Source organism: Penaeus chinensis, chromosome 37 (genome assembly GCF_019202785.1).
Source record: "Penaeus chinensis breed Huanghai No. 1 chromosome 37, ASM1920278v2, whole genome shotgun sequence".
In the NCBI taxonomy this organism is placed as follows: Eukaryota; Metazoa; Arthropoda; class Malacostraca; order Decapoda; family Penaeidae; genus Penaeus; species Penaeus chinensis.
Genome location: NC_061855.1, coordinates 13,818,013 through 13,834,084, shown reverse-complemented (window position 1 = coordinate 13,834,084; position 16,072 = coordinate 13,818,013). Strand labels below are relative to the sequence as shown.

General features: G+C 46.6%; 1 protein-coding gene across 2 annotated transcripts in view; it reads right to left on the bottom strand.

Annotated features, from left to right (window-relative positions):
* Nucleotides 1–2,981: 2,981 nt before the first annotated feature.
* The window catches only part of LOC125045656 (DNA topoisomerase 3-alpha-like), a 34,801-nt gene continuing 21,710 nt past the window's right edge, over nucleotides 2,982–16,072 (bottom strand). For both annotated transcript variants that reach the window (XM_047643067.1, XM_047643068.1), the window contains 5 exons: nucleotides 10,810–11,271; nucleotides 10,344–10,628; nucleotides 5,319–5,382; nucleotides 4,565–4,728; nucleotides 2,982–3,965 (listed from right to left, as the gene is read on the bottom strand). In XM_047643067.1, coding sequence (XP_047499023.1) covers nucleotides 3,778–3,965; nucleotides 4,565–4,728; nucleotides 5,319–5,382; nucleotides 10,344–10,628; nucleotides 10,810–11,271 — 1,163 coding nt within the window. In that variant the 3' untranslated portion in view covers nucleotides 2,982–3,777. The remainder of the gene's footprint in view (nucleotides 3,966–4,564; nucleotides 4,729–5,318; nucleotides 5,383–10,343; nucleotides 10,629–10,809; nucleotides 11,272–16,072) is intronic.

The following is a 16,072-nucleotide window of genomic DNA, read 5'->3' as shown; positions in this document are numbered from 1 at the left end:
AGCATTGTACATATGTTGCATCATAGTCTGTGAGACAAGCGAGTAAATCCTCTCCACAATCTGACCATTCTTTGTCATAGATTGGGCAATCTGTTGGGGAGATAGAGACAGTTCCGGTGCATGTATTGAGGGTTGGATGAGGTTCTGTAGGGATGGGATTCCCACATAGATCAGTTGGTTTTGTTAATGCTATAGCTTCGTTTTCAGTTGTTACTGTGACGAGACGGGAGTGGTCGCGTCGGCTACGGAGAGACTTTGCCTACTTGTTTTTGGGGGCATTGTTGGAAGAGGAGGGTGTTTTGAGAGTAGGGAGCTGTGGGAGGGATCACGAAAAATCGGTCCCATTTGGCTGGGCTAAATAGAGTATTTAGGATTCTTGTAGAGGTGGGGTTAGTAGAAGGGCGGGGGCGTGTGGAGGAGGGAGTAGTGTTGAGGGAGGTAGTGTTATGGGGAGGTGGGCAATAAGGTTGTAAGGTAGTAATAAGGGGAGATGGGGTGGTTGATGAAGGAGGTTGTGGGAGTAAAGGTGTTGAAGTTGAGCATGTTGGGAGAGTAGAAATGTCTCCTGGGGGTTGGTTGTTGATTAGGGTTGATACTGTACTAGTATGTATTGATGATGGGGGAGCCGTGGTCAAAGGAGAGCTGGGATTGGGGCTATTTGATAAAGGGGCAAGCCTCATTGCCCCTAAAAGTGGGGTTACGTCTTCATTATTGGCCATGATAAGCCTGGAGTATGTTGGGGAAAAAAAAAATAGTCCACCCCTCAGGGTCCCCTTGAGGAGTAAGGGCCAGGTATGGCAGGGGAATACCGTGCCCATGGTTCCCTCAGGCCGTTTAGGACTGACATAAAGTCAGCCTTTCATCCTTTCAGCACGGCTCTCACACCTTAGAAGGTGGATAGTAGAAGGGATTGGTGAAGAAACTGAAACGAAAAGTATAAGTGGGAAAAAAGACTGCAGAGTCCCAAGGTTGAGGAGTTCCCCATCATTGGGTCTCAGTCTCCGTCTCCTAAGCCCCCCACGCCAACAACGGGCAAAGGATTGGGGGGGAAGGGGTTGGTGAAGGGACAGACGAAAAAGTATGAGTGGAAAAAAGACCATGCAAAATTAGTCCCAAGGTTGGGGAGTTCCCTAGCATTGGGTCCCAGTCTCCGCCTCCTAAGCCCCCCCACGACAACAACGGGCAAGGGATTGGGGGGGGGGGGGGGCGACGAGGAGGAGGGTATTTTATTATTTATTGAAAACTGTTTGCTGCATCATCTAAGGACATTAGTGACATATACAAAATATAGTGATAGGGTGGGGCTTGGGGCAAAGCTCCAGGTAAGAGGGTTTTCTTTTGGTTCAGGAATGCGATTATTGATTATTGACCAGAATGGTCAATAATCAAAACAAACAAATGTACCAAATATCAAAAGTCACATAGCATTAACAGAAAGTGTTGTGGCGAAAAGGGTATATAGGAGTTAACCATTTGGAAAGAAGAAGGGGGTGTAGAAGAGTAGGAAAAGAAAAAAGGGAGAAGAAAAGACCCTGCTAAATTAGTTGAGGCAAGGGCTGAGGTCCAAGGCAAGGGTGATCCGTACATTGGGTCTGTCTCCGCCAACTAAGTTTCCCCCACGGCAACAGTGAGAAGGAGATGAGGGGGGGCTACTCGCAAAGAAGACATTAGTGGCCGGATTTAGAATGGCAAAATAATTTGAGTGGGAATGAAGGGTTAGAAATGGGAATGTAAAGAGTAGCAGGAAGAGATACTGGGGGCGATATAAGAAACATCCTGGGGAGAAAGGGGAGGGGACAGAGCAAAGGACAGCAAGGCGTATGAAGCGTACCTCCTACCTCTTGTAAAGTGAGGCCAAGAATCTGAGAATTACCACCTCACTCAAATTTGTAGTTAGGGCAGCCCCTGTAAAATACATTTATGGGGGCCACTACAATTGCCACTCGTGCGTGATTGCACACAGTTGCCAGATTGGGGCCCTGAGAGCAGTGGGCTGTGAAGCGACAGTGCTTGGCCAAAATGCCAATTTAATCTTGGCGATATTGGTAGAGGACTTTTGGCGGATCAAGTAGAGAGCAAGGAGAGAAGAGGGTGCAGCAGTAGTGGTCGAAGCCGTGATCAAAGGAGAGTCAAGGGTCGGGAAACCAAATATAACTGTGTTTAGGTGTTCATCCCAATTGGTTAGCTTAAAAAGAGTACTCAAAAGGTTTGTCGAGGGGGGAGTAGTAGAAGGACAAGAACGGGAGGAAGAGGGAGTGGTGTGGAGGAAGTAGTACTCGAGGAGGAGGACAATACGGAGAAAAGGTGGTATTAAGGGACGAGGGGCAGAAAATCAATAAAATGGAGTGGAAGACATTGGGAGAGACGAAAGGATGCATTCTGAAGGTTCACTAATGACCGGGTGGATGATTCAGAATGGATAAAGTGGACTTCAAGCATTGAGGAGAAGGTAGTAGTAGCAGTGATCGGAGAAGTGATTAAAGCAGAATCTGGGGTCGAAAAACCAGAGAAGTCAAGTTCAGGGATGCTAGTTGATGAAGGGACAAGACATTATTTGCCATTGGTGACCCTGAAATATGTGGGGAAGAGAAACGGTCTATCCCTAAGGGTCCTCATGGGGTAAGGGTTAGATGATCAAGGGAATACCTTGCCCACGGTTCCCCGTGGCCGTTCATGAAATGAAAAGGAGGGTTTGGAAAAGAGAAGGAAAATGAAAGAAAAGACTGCACAAAATTGACTGAGATGAGGGTTGAGGCCCACGGTCTTGGAGGTCCCCAACAGCAGGCCTCAGTATCCATCTCCTATGCCCCATCGCTAGTGACCTTAGCTGTAGACGCGGAAGATAATTCTAAATAATCTATCCTATGCCCCGCCATGGCAACAACTGGTATGGGTTGGAGATGCATAAGTGAAGAAAGTTGTAGGAAAATATTCAATATTAATCATGTACTTATCTTTCACAGGTGAATAAAACACAAAACTTGTAATTCAAATCTATAACGTATTAATTACAAGAATGTTACAAAACCATATTTACATTTGTATTTCATATATATATAGCTATTTATAATGTGTTCTGTACCTAACATAGTGGTCCTTTCTGTAAATGCATTCCAATAGCTAGCTAATTCTCACGTTTCTACGCAAAATAATAAGATACAGATTCTTCAGTCTGTTAATAATGTTGTCTCACCAAATTGAAATATCTGCGTCTGTTACAAAAAGCAGTCATATATATATATAACTATTCCCATGGCAAATTAATGTCAAGTAAAAATAATACATCTTAGGTATTTACAAATGACACTTTTTGAACTCAAATCTAGAACTAAAGATTCCAATGACGGTTAAATCTAAATACTGAGAAAATATTTCCAGTTTAATACCATCAGCAAAGTCTGTAAAACCAAAAGGCAAACCTACATTGTTTCTATTCTTTATGTTTCTTTTCAATCCAATGATTTGTTTCCCCTTTTTATCAAATTGCCAAAAAGGTGTGATGTTATAATTTGCAGCACCTGCTTTGGATAGACTTTTCGGTTCAATGCATTTGTTTCAGGAATGATACTTGGGAGAATGAATGTATTCCTGATACAGGCTTAACATCATCACAAATATCTAGCATAACACTGCAGTATGTAGAAAACAATGACAAAATTGTCATTTCATTTTTGTTTACGCTTTGCATTGGAAAACCATACACGAATTACAGAAGATACCGACAGAACCCAAACCTGCTCATATCAAACCAGTATTTTTGATGATAAACAAAAATATTCAAAATTCATTCTGCGGGCAACTCTTCCTGTTGTGTCCCTCCTCGCCGCAAACGCCGCACCTCCGCTTCCGGGGTCCTTCGCCCGGCGCCTTCCGCTTCGTCCCGCCGCCGCCGCCGCCGCCGCCCCCGCCGCCGCCCCGCCCTCGGCCGCCGCCGCGACTTTGACTCGGCCACTGACTGCCGCCTCCTGAAGGGCAAGAAATCACGTGTTAGATTTCCGTTGGCAAATCTTGAGCTTCTTGCATATTTTATGATTTCAGTGGAGATGGGTATGTGACAATGTGTGGATCCATGTGAGGTTGTGTGCGTGTGTGCGTGACCATATGTGCACACACAAGAGCTCTTTTCTCTGCTTTGTTCAGAAATGATGAAGTTTTTACATAATCACTTATCAATATGAATCCCCTGTCTGTCTGTCTGTCTGTCTGTCTGTCTGTCTGTCTGTCTGTCTTTCTTTCTTTCTTTCTTTCTTTCTTTCTTTCTTTCTTTCTTTCTTTCTTTCTTTCTTTCTTTCTTTCTCTGTCTGTCTGTCTGTCTGTCTGTCTGTCTGTCTGTCTGTCTGTCTGTCTGTCTGTCTGTCTGTCTGTCTGTCTGTCTGTCTGTCTGTCTGTCTGTCTGTCTCTGTCTGTCTGTCTGTCTGTCTGTCTGTCTGTCTGTCTGTCTGTCTGTCTTTCTTTCTTTCTTTCTTTCTTTCTTTCTTTCTTTCTTTCTTTCTTTCTGTCTGTCTGTCTGTCTGTCTGTCTGTCTGTCTGCTGTATGTATCTTAGGAACTCGACATCCGCTTACCTCCTCCTCCTCCTCCTCCTCCTTCCCAGGAACTCATAGCACCACCACCTCCTCCTTCCTCCACTTCGTCCGCCCACTTGAAGAAACGGCACTGCTCGCTGCGGTCCTTGCTGCATACGTAGAACTCCCGCCCTTTGTTCGGCCCTTCCTTCTGCACCGTAAGTCTTCAAGGGAACCATGGAGTTAATAGTACTTTACCTTAAAATTAATAACTATAATACTCAAAGGATAAGCCCTACTTCTGGAACAGTGTCTCCCTGAACTGATATCACTGGAGCTGTACGATTGCTTTAAACCTAAAAAGGAGACAAAAATGCTTAATCCAGACTTCTTTATTCTGTCTTTTGTACGATTACTTTGGGCTCCGAAAAAAATACTTAACCCTTCTTAGTTATAAATACATCACCAATCTAATTATCAAGATTGTTAGTACATTACTCACTCAAAACATGAATATTCCCATGACTCGGATTTATTATCTTGTCAGTATGTTAAAGAGGAAGGGTTTTCTAAACGTTTACATTTAAATCAATGATGAAAACTCTATTGACCAAGGTGGAATATTTCCTATCATTATATAAGTTTTAAGCCCCTGATTATTGGTGAGACAAGCTCTCTCTCTCTCTCCTTAAGAAGTCCACTTACACTATCTACTCAATATACAATATTTTATCTTGATCGAAGTGCAACATGAATTCCAAGAATAATTATCAATAAAGGATGCTATCAATGGATACACTTCACTCTCACCCACCTTCTGCCTGGAATACTGCAGTTGCACACCACGGCGCCCTCCCAGTCGGTTATGTCATCGGCTCCTGAAAGATAGGAAGTACTCTTATGTGCCTCTGCTGCCACATCTATATTTAAGTTTATATTTATATCAATCTATATTTTTATTTATACAAAGAATGCATCCATATATGTGCATATGTAATACATATAAATATATCGCATACAATCTCTCTACAAAACTCTGGAATATCTAATGCACTCTCTCGAAATTGACTTTCACAATCAATCAGAGCCCTAAACTGTTAAGCCTAGTCCAGATCATGATACACTATACTGGAATATTTGCGCAACTAATACAGTTGCTCAGCAACTGAGCAGCATTCCAAATTTTTTGCTCCACAGTTTAACAACTGCTGCAACACAGTCGCAAAACACAAGCTTTGTCCAATGACTGTAGCGTGACACTGAGAAGCTGGTGCCACTATGTATCTGAATGGTATCGAAACTGTTGCTCAACAATGCGCACTGTTGTACATCCAGAACAAGCTGCTCTTAACATCCCACAAACTGGGAGTGGAAGGTAAAACCTCGATCAGTCCCAAGTGTCTTTCCTGTTATCCCCATTTTAAACTTGAAAAAATACTACCTGCATAAAGTAACAAAATAAACAGTCTTAGGAGAAAACAAAACAAAATCACAAAGCTATTATGACACGAATAGCTTAATAACAACAGAAAGAAACCAACAGTAGCTTATCACGTAGCTGCATTGGCACACACAGATAAGTGCCGTCAGATGCCTCACATTTGTATCTACAATATCTACAAAGTTTGTAATGCCAATAGGTAGATGACTGACAATTAATGTACTGTCTGTTTATTTTACATCACATTAAGGGGACCGTCCCTGGGTTTTGGGGGGGGAGGGGGTCGAACATGAGTTATGCCGTTTCAGATTCGTATACTACTGTAGAATTACCCACGTGAATATGAACTCCCGCGAAGAAAAATTAGGTGGTCAAACGAGGGCCTCACCCCGGACAACTATTTCGCTGATCAGTGAATTTTACCTGTATGTACTTATGCCTTAGTGCTACACCAACGTCAAGTTGTATTTAGACATTACCCATTGAAATGGATCACAGGGGGGTAAAAGTATCGTGCGCCCGAGTGTATGAGTGTGCGACCGAGTGTATGAGTGTGCACGCGAGTGTATGAGTGTGCACGCGAGTGTATGAGTGTGCGCGCGAGTGTATGAGTGTGCGCGCGAGTGTATGAGTACGCGCGCGAGTATATGAGTGCCCACGCGAGTGTATGAGTGCGCGCGCGAGTATATGAGTGCCCAAGCGAGTATATAAGTGTGTGCGCGAGTATATGAGTGCGCGCGAGTGTTAGAGTGTGCGCCCGAGTGTATGAGTGTGCACGCGAGTGTTAGAGTGTGCGCGCGCGAATGTTAGAGTAAGCGCCCGAGTGTATGAGTGTGCGCGCGAGTGTATGAGTGTGCGCGCGAGTGTATGAGTGTGCGCGCGAGTGTATGAGTGTGCGCGCGAGTGTATGAGTGCGCGCGCGAGTATATGAGTGCCCACGCGAGTGTATGAGTGCGCGCGCGAGTATATGAGTGCCCAAGCGAGTATATGAGTGCGCGCGCGAGTATATGACTGCGCGCGCGAGTATATGACTGCGCGCGCGAGTATATGAGTGCCCAAGCGAGTATATGAGTGCGCGCGCGAGTATATGAGTGCGCGCGCGAGTATATGAGTGCCCAAGCGAGTATATGAGTGCGCGCGCGAGTATATGAGTGCCCAAGCGAGTATATGAGTGCCCACGCGAGTATATGAGTCCGCGCGCGAGTATATGAGTGCCCAAGCGAGTATATGAGTGCGCGCGCGAGTATATGAGTGCGCGCGCGAGTATATGAGTGCCCGCGCGAGTATATGAGTGCGCGCGCGAGTATATGAGTGCCCACGCGAGTATATGAGTGCGCGTGCGAGTATATGAGTGCCCACGCGAGTATATGAGTGGGCGCGCGAGTATATGAGTGCGCGCGCGAGTATATGAGTGCCCGCGCGAGTATATGAGTGCGCGCGCGAGTATATGAGTGCGCGCGCGAGTATATGAGTGCGCGCGCGAGTATATGAGTGCGCGCGCGAGTATATGAGTGCGCGCGCGAGTATATGAGTGCGCGCGCGAGTATATGAGTGCCCACGCAAGTATATGAGGGCGCGCGCGAGTATATGGAGTGCCCGCGCGAGTATATGAGTGCGCGCGCGAGTATGAGTGCCCGCGCGAGTATATGAGTGCACGCGCGAGTATGAGTGCGCGCGCGAGTATATGAGTGCGCGCGCGAGTATTTGAGTGCGCGCGCGAGTATTTGAGTGCGCGCGCGAGTATATGAGTGCGCGCGCGAGTATATGAGTGCGCGCGCGAGTATATGAGTGCGCGCGCGAGTATATGAGTGCGCGCGCGAGTATATGAGTGCGCGCGCGAGTATATGAGTGCCCGCGCGAGTATATGAGTGCGCGCGCGAGTATATGAGTGCGCGCGCGAGTATATGAGTGCGCGCGCGAGTATATGAGTGCGCGCGCGAGTATATGAGTGCCCCCGCAAGTATATGAGTGCGCGCGCGAGTATGAGTGCCCACGCGAGTATATGAGTGCGCGCGCGAGTATATGAGTGCGCGCGCGAGTATATGAGTGCGCGCGCGAGTATTTGAGTGCGCGCGCGGGTATATGAGTGCGCGCGCGAGTATATGAGTGCGCGCGCGAGTATATGAGTGCGCGCGCGAGTATATGAGTGCGCGCGCGAGTATATGAGTGCCCGCGCGAGTATATGAGTGCGCGCGCGAGTATATGAGTGCCCACGCGAGTATATGAGTGCGCGTGCGAGTATATGAGTGGGCGCGCGAGTATATGAGTGCGCGCGCGAGTATATGAGTGCCCGCGCGAGTATATGAGTGCCCAAGCGAGTATATGAGTGCGCGCGCGAGTATATGAGTGCGCGTGCGAGTATATGAGTGCGCGTGCGAGTATATGAGTGCACGCGCGAGTATATGAGTGCGCGCGCGAGTATATGAGTGCGCGCGCGAGTATATGAGTGCGCGCGCGAGTATATGAGTGCGCGCGCGAGTATATGAGTGCGCGCGCGAGTATATGAGTGCGCGCGCGAGTATATGAGTGCGCGCGCGAGTATATGAGTGCCCGCACGAGTATATGAGTGCGCGCGCGAGTATATGAGTGCGCGCGCGAGTATATGAGTGCGCGCGCGAGTATATGAGTGCCCGCGCGAGTATATGAGTGCGCGCGCGAGTATATGAGTGCGCGCGCGAGTATATGAGTGCGCGCGCGAGTATATGAGTGCCCGCGCGAGTATATGAGTGCGCGCGCGAGTATATGAGTGCGCGCGCGAGTATATGAGTGGGCGCGCGAGTATATGAGTGCGCGCGCGAGTATATGAGTGCGCGCGCGAGTATATGAGTGCGCGCGCGAGTATATGAGTGCCCACGCAAGTATATGAGGGCGCGCGCGAGTATATGGAGTGCCCGCGCGAGTATATGAGTGCCCGCGCGAGTATATGAGTGCGCGCGCGAGTATATGAGTGCGCGCGCGAGTATATGAGTGCGCGCGCGAGTATATGAGTGCGCGCGCGAGTATATGAGTGCGCGCGCGAGTATATGAGTGCGCGCGCGAGTATATGAGTGCGCGCGCGAGTATATGAGTGTGCGCGCGAGTGCATGAGTGCGCGCGTGATTGTTAGAGTGTGCGCCCGAGTGTATGAGTGTGCACGCGTGTGCCAGTGTGCCGTGTCTGCCTTCCTTGGCGACAAGGAGTGGGTTGGTAGCCCATGATACTCTCGGAAAGGATATTTCAACTGAGTTGAGGATTTTTGCTCATCTCAACTGAAACGGGACCAGGAACCATGAGTAGTAGTATCCATGATTTAGTATTAGCTTTCTTCTTACTCTCCCTTCCTCCGGTTGTACATCCTGTTTGCTTATGGGTGATTACGTAAGAGCAAAAAAGAAAATGGGACAACCGAGGTGGAGGGTAATATGAGTTATAGAGGACTCCTGACGGCAGAAAAGTGCGTGTACATGTTATTACAAGGTTATTTTATGGTCACATGGACCGCATATTTTATGGTCACGTGGACCGCGTAATTACGGCGCAGGATGACTTCAGTGCTATTCTATATTGTATTTTGTGATGCTGTGCAATAACTATTGATCCGATCTGAATGAAGAGATAGAGCAATGGTTGGGCTTTTTCTTATGTAAAAAGTAGCCAGTAAGCAGGCGAAAAAAATTTGAAAAATGAAATGAAAATTATCAAAAAAGTTAGAAGGTCGATTACTTGTAAAGCCTTTTCATATTCCAGACTTCTCACGGCTTACAGTTTTGTCCGATCTCAAAATGCTTTTCCCCCTAAACAGAACGTCAGTATGTGCATAAACTACATATCCCTATTTGTTTTTTTTAATTCAAAATATGACCTAGAGGTTTTCTCAACAAAAGTAATATAGAAAATTTAAGTGATAACTCTGGGACGTGAGAAGGCTAGAGTTAAACTAACTTTAAAAAATAGATTTTTCGCTGCGCCTACAATTCCCTTCAGTCAAATTAAATAAAATTTAGTATAAAGATACGCAATAACGTACTCTTTCATCGTACGAAATTTCATTAAAATCTGTAAGACCATTTCCTATTTTTCAACAAGAAAGTGAAAATCGGCAATTTCTAAGGAAGGTCCCCTTAACCACTTCATGGTACAGCTGCATCTTGATTTTCTATGCTACATTCTTAAAGTTTAAGGACATACTGAGAATTGTATATGTTGCAGCTGTGGATATTATATCACATTCTAACATCATAGGTTACGGTTACGGTGCTATCTACATGGCCTCGTTATTCCACACCACTTCATTGATTTTTCATATTAGTTAGTGCAAAGGGTAACGAAACTTATTTTTCTGACTGTACATCCAGTACATGTTACACTAGAACATCAGTTACAGCAGGGATTGTAATGACCAACATTATTATTTCTCACCTGAACTGACGCCTCCACTCCAGCTGGACGATGAAGAACTCCCATTCCACTGGCTGCCTCCGCCTCCCCTTCCACCTCGAATGCTTCCTCCTCCTCCAAAACTTCCTCCTGCTCCAAAACTTCCTCCTGCTCCAAAACTACTTCCTCCTCCTCCTCCTCCTCCTCCTCCTCCTCCTCCTCCTCCTCCTCCTCCTCCTCCTCCTCCTCCTCCTCCTCCATCATCAGCCCAGAGGAAGAAATTGCAGCCTTGTCCCTGGGGTTTCGAACATTTATAAAACTGTCGACCTGAAACAAGACACCCCATATACTTCTATACATCCAAATGCATCCTTTTAACTTGTAAGTATATAATCCCAATGTAAAACATTACCTGGCCTGTCTTGATTTAACTTGTCATACTGAGAATAAAATGAAACAAAAGATTTTACAATAAATAAACCACTTCCCTCCAACCTCGCACTCTTACCTGTGTTGGGACCCTCTTTTCTGACAGTGAGCATGATGGCATCCTCGTTGCAATTGCAGACAATGGCATTCTCTCGGTCCTCATCGCCATTGGCAGTGCCACCCCAGGATGGCCGAGGCTGTGACTGAGAGGAACCGAAGGATGAGAATCCCGAGTCCCAGGACGTAGAACTGGCATTATGGGACCCTCGGCTACCCCTACCTCTCCCACGCTGAGGCCTTAAGGGGCTTCTATTGAAGGTGGGCGAGGGGGACGGGAATGAACTATTGTTGTGGTTGTTGCTAGTGCTGGTGTTAGAGCCGCTGTTGCTGCCACGCTGCCCGAATACAATCCTTCTCTGGTTGCTATTGGGAAGCGTGGCAGAGTGAGAGCTGGACGACGAGGACAAGTAGCCACTGTCCCTAGAGGAATTTCTGCTTGGGGAGGTCCGTGCACCTGATGCTCTTGGCCGTCCTCCACCTCCTGTAGAAATATGAAACCCTATTATAGAGATTAAAGGTCTTTGATAGTATATGCAACCACTTTTTCTTGTCTGGGTCTTCTGACCCACAAAACCAATAGCCCAATAGGTTGTTTCTTCAGAGACAATCCTGGATGGAGGCCTGTAGGATAACCTTGAAAAGTGTAGCTAAGGCAATTCGAGATCAAGATGGGTTTGGTCTAGCAGCCCATAGCCTAATAAGCCTAGCCCTTCAAGAGAGACTCTCGTGGCTGGAAGTCAAGGGTGGATGCAGCAATGCACCTTCCTTAGGGTGGACATATTGAAAAAAAGGTTGTAAATAACAAGTCTCAAGAAGACATTGAGATTACCCGTTATATTAAGGAAAACTGCTATGAACAGCAAGAAACAATGAGGGGAAAAGGTAAAGGTCTTACAAACTTTTGAATCTTCATCTGCCTTAAATAAACCAAGAATGTTGGTACAGATGGTCTGCTTATACCCAGTGGTTATCCTGGTGTACTCTTGCATATGAGATCATCTTGTCCTTGATATTTAAGGACACACATAATTGTCAATATCCAATATGCCAAACTATCCAATGCAAAAAAAAAAAAAAAAAAAAAATCCTCAGTATCTTAGCACAGGGGTCCTTAAACTTTTTTGCCTACAACCCCTACAAATTACTCCATGTATCATGTTGCCTGTCAATGTATGTATGTATGTAAGCTTGTATGGATCTCTCTCTAGTACTTGTCAATCACTGCTGACAAGTATTTGATGCATTAGGATGAGTAGTGGAAGGAAGAGGGCCTGGTAAGATCTTGTAACTTCTCAAAATTATTTTGCGACCCCCCTGGGGGTTGGGACCCCCCCTTTGAGAATAACATTTGCCTATTTATTGGCAATGGGCTGAATGCCAGCATGAACAAACCAACACAAGCAAATAATGTGAATCATAATCACGACACCAACAGGTAATGACAATGCCATTTGGTTGGCTTGTCATGTCTTGTTTTATTGTGCAAATGCATCAACCTTGGTTTTGCTCTTTGACCGGAAACAATGGATTTCTCTACAAGGTGGACATGGGGAAAAAAGGAACAGAGATGCGAGAGGTATTGTTACAAGTTAATCCTGAAACTGGGTTCATGCTTTAACAGCTGGAAAAAATAAACAAAAAGATGACCAACGTTCTTAACACCCTCAGATATCCATGCGTGGTCTGTCATTGATAAAGAACCTAGTTATCCTTGGAGCTTAGCACCAGTTATGGAAGTGCACATGATATTGTGTATAAACTAGGGCTGAAACAGTGTGCTTTGTGGATACCCCATTTGCTGATGGAAGATCAGAACAAACAGGTGTGGATTTGTCAGATACAGTTGACAGATATTGAAGGATTTCATAGCCAGAAGCGTCTTTTCACCATCTTCAACTCTCAAGGACCAATGTGCCAGGATGTGACGCCTCAGCAATCTATCATAACGGCCCAGTACTACACTGTTGAGGTCGCTCCACAAGTCTTGGCACATCAGACCAAATCTGCACCAACCCGCAACCGACTGCGCCTCTTGCTGAACTATGACAAAGCTTGCCTCACTGTGCAGTGGCTGGAGAGCAAGGATTCTCCTTCCACCCTACTAACCTGACCTTGCTCCATGTGACTACTGGCCGTTTCCAAAGGTTAGGGCTGCAATCGCTGGGACCTATCTAGCATAAACTGTCAGTTCTGGGCTTCGAGGCATACCGCTTTCTGAGTATTATACCTGCCTCATGAGATGGCGAAGGAGGGTCCAGAAAGCAGAAAGAGAGTACTTTGAAGGAATGTAATCCCCTGCTTGGATATTTCTTAATACAATAAAAAAAAAAATGAAGTCACTGCCGTTACCTTTTGATCGCCTCTTGCATGTAATCTTTATTTCAAATGGGATTCAGTAAAGGAATTCAAATTACTTTTACTATCGTGTTGGTAGTGTAGCTATGACCTTTTCTATAAATGTAGGTACTTGGCTTGTTAAAATGTTGATTAAAGTTCATCTTATGAAACGAACACTATTACCACATAGATTTCAAAATGTATCTTTAAAATGTAAAAATATTAAACTAAGGAGTGTCTCACCACATTCCAATATATGAAAATGTACATATATGTAAACTTCGATATATATTTAAGGAAAACATCTATATTCCTATTGACACATGCGTGCGCGTGTAAATTTATCATCATCATTTTGGGGCCTACGCCGGCAGGGGCGCATAGCCGCATCCACCCTTCGTTTCCACCTACAAGGATCCCTCATGGCGAGCCGCCAGGCAGGGGCCCGGCCCATCTCTAGTTCCTCACGACAGGTTTGATCGATCTGCCCAAGCCACGACCTTCTCGGTCGTCTCACAGGCCTCCTCCACCCAGGGTTGTCTCGGACAGAGACAACCTGATGGGCAGGATCATCCTGTGGGAGTCTAGCCAAGTGGCCATATAGCCTGAGTTGGCGATCACGGATTGTGCAAGTAACAGGTCCTGTACCGGTCTCACGGTGCAGCTGTTGGTTGGACACATGGTCCCGCCAACTGTACCTCATGATCCGGCGCAAGGATCTGTTGCAAAAGGCATCAAGACGAGATTCCAAAGCACAAGATAGTGTCCAAGTTTCACTACCATAGAGTAAAACTGGCAGTATCAGGGCCTTGAAAGCACGTAACTTGGTCCTTCTGCACAGGTACCGACATCTCCAAATACTCTTGTCGAGAGATTTCATGACCCCTGCTGCCAGGCCAATCCGTCTACTGACTTCTTGGTCTGACAGCCCAGAGTCGTGAAGTGCACTACCGAGGTATATAAAACTCTTTGTGACTTCGATGTTTTCACCGCAAGCACGTATCGACTGGATAGGGTCTCCTAGCAGGCCCCCAAAATCCTGGATCTTGGTCTTGGTCCAGGAGACCTCTAGCTCCAGGGGCTTCGCTTCATTGCTAAATGCATCAAGAGCCGCCACAAGGGTTTCAAGAGATTCAGAGAGTACGGCAACATCATCGGCAAAGTCAAGGTCTGTAACCTTGATATTGCCCAGAGTTGCTCCACAGTGACTTTGGACAGTAGCTCTACCCAGTATCCAATCCTTGCAAGTGTTGAAAAGTGTTGGTGTAAGAACACAGCCTTGCCTCACACCTGAACTAACAGGGAAGAAGCTCGACAGGCCCCCACCACACTTTACAGCACTTTCAGTGCCTGTATACAGGTTTGTTATTAGTCCAATAATGCTTATTGGAATTCCTCTTAGTCTCAGGATCTCCCAGAGAGATTCGCGATGCACCGTGTCAAACGCCTTCTTGAGATCGATGTAGGCTGCGAGCAGCCCACGTCCGACCTCACGACGGCGCTCTATAATGACTCGAAGCGCCAGGATGCGGTCTATTGTGGACTTACCAGGAGTGAAACCAGATTGCTCCGGTCTTTGGTGCCTCAACAGGTGGTCCCTGATACGTCTCAGTAAGATGTGCGCGAGTACCTTGCCTGGTACACTGAGTAGTGTAATGCCTCGGTGATTGCTGCAGTCCCACTGATCCCCTTTCCCCTTCCAGAGAGGGATGACCACACCCCTCAGCAGGTCAGGGGGAAAGGTACCAGTCTACCAGATGGCAGACAGGACTGCATGCAAGCCCCTTGCCATAGGTTCTCCACCAGCCTTTAACAATTCGGCTGGGATGCCACAAACACCTGCTGCTTTACCACTCTTCAGCTTGGAGATCGCCCCCCTGATTTCGGTCTGGGAGGGTAGATCCTCGCTGATGGGTGGATCTGGCAGAGGAGTCTCAACATTACCCGCATCCATGTTAACTGTTGGTGGATCAACCTTATACAACTGCTCAAAATACTCAGCCCAACGCACACGCACCCCATCAGGATCTGAGATTATCTGGCCACTTGCTGAGCGGACTGCAGTCGTCTGTGAGGGGGGCTTGGAGTTCAGCTTTCTCAGAGCTTGGTAGGCAGGACGAAGGTCATTTACAAGGAAATGGCTTTCGACCTCCTCTGCAAGACTACTGATAAACTGTTCCTTATCCCTTCTCAACAGTGACCTAGTCCTGCGCACCAGAGAGCGGTGCAAGTTGCGATCCCCTGACAGTCGAGCTGCACGACAAGCATCTGTGGCTTCCAGTGTCTCCTGCGAGATGGAATTCTGTCTTGTTCTTGGGCGTTCACCAATGGATTCCTGAGCTGCATCAAGCGTTTCATGCTTGAAGGTATCCCACATAAGAACAGGGTCTGTCAGGCCCTTGAGTGCTGTGAGACGACCAGAGATAGCCTCGGCAAACCCCCGGGTACACTCGTCCTCCCTCAATCTGTCCAAATGAAACACCCTAGGGTGTTCATTTGAGCGACGGGGGGTTCTAAAGTGGACCCGGAGAGTAGCCACAACTAATCTATGATCAGTTCCACAGAACTCAGCGCTTCGATACACCCTGCAATTCTGGAGGATCCTCCATCGAGTGCTAACGAGAATGTGGTCGATCTCCTTGGCCATTCTACCTGTATCGCTGTACCAAGTCCAACGATGCGGGTCAGAACGCTGATACCAGGAGCCAGAAATCCTCAATTTCTGGGACCTAGCAAAGTCACGGAAAGGGAGGCTATTCTCGCTGCCAGCATCAGCTCCTGAGCCATGACAGACATCTCGTAGGCAGCTCGATCACAGCCGGATACCGCATTGAAGTCGCCCAGAACAATACGAATATATTAATATAAACATACATATATAAATATATCCATATATATATACATATATAAATATATCCATATATATACATACATATACACATATA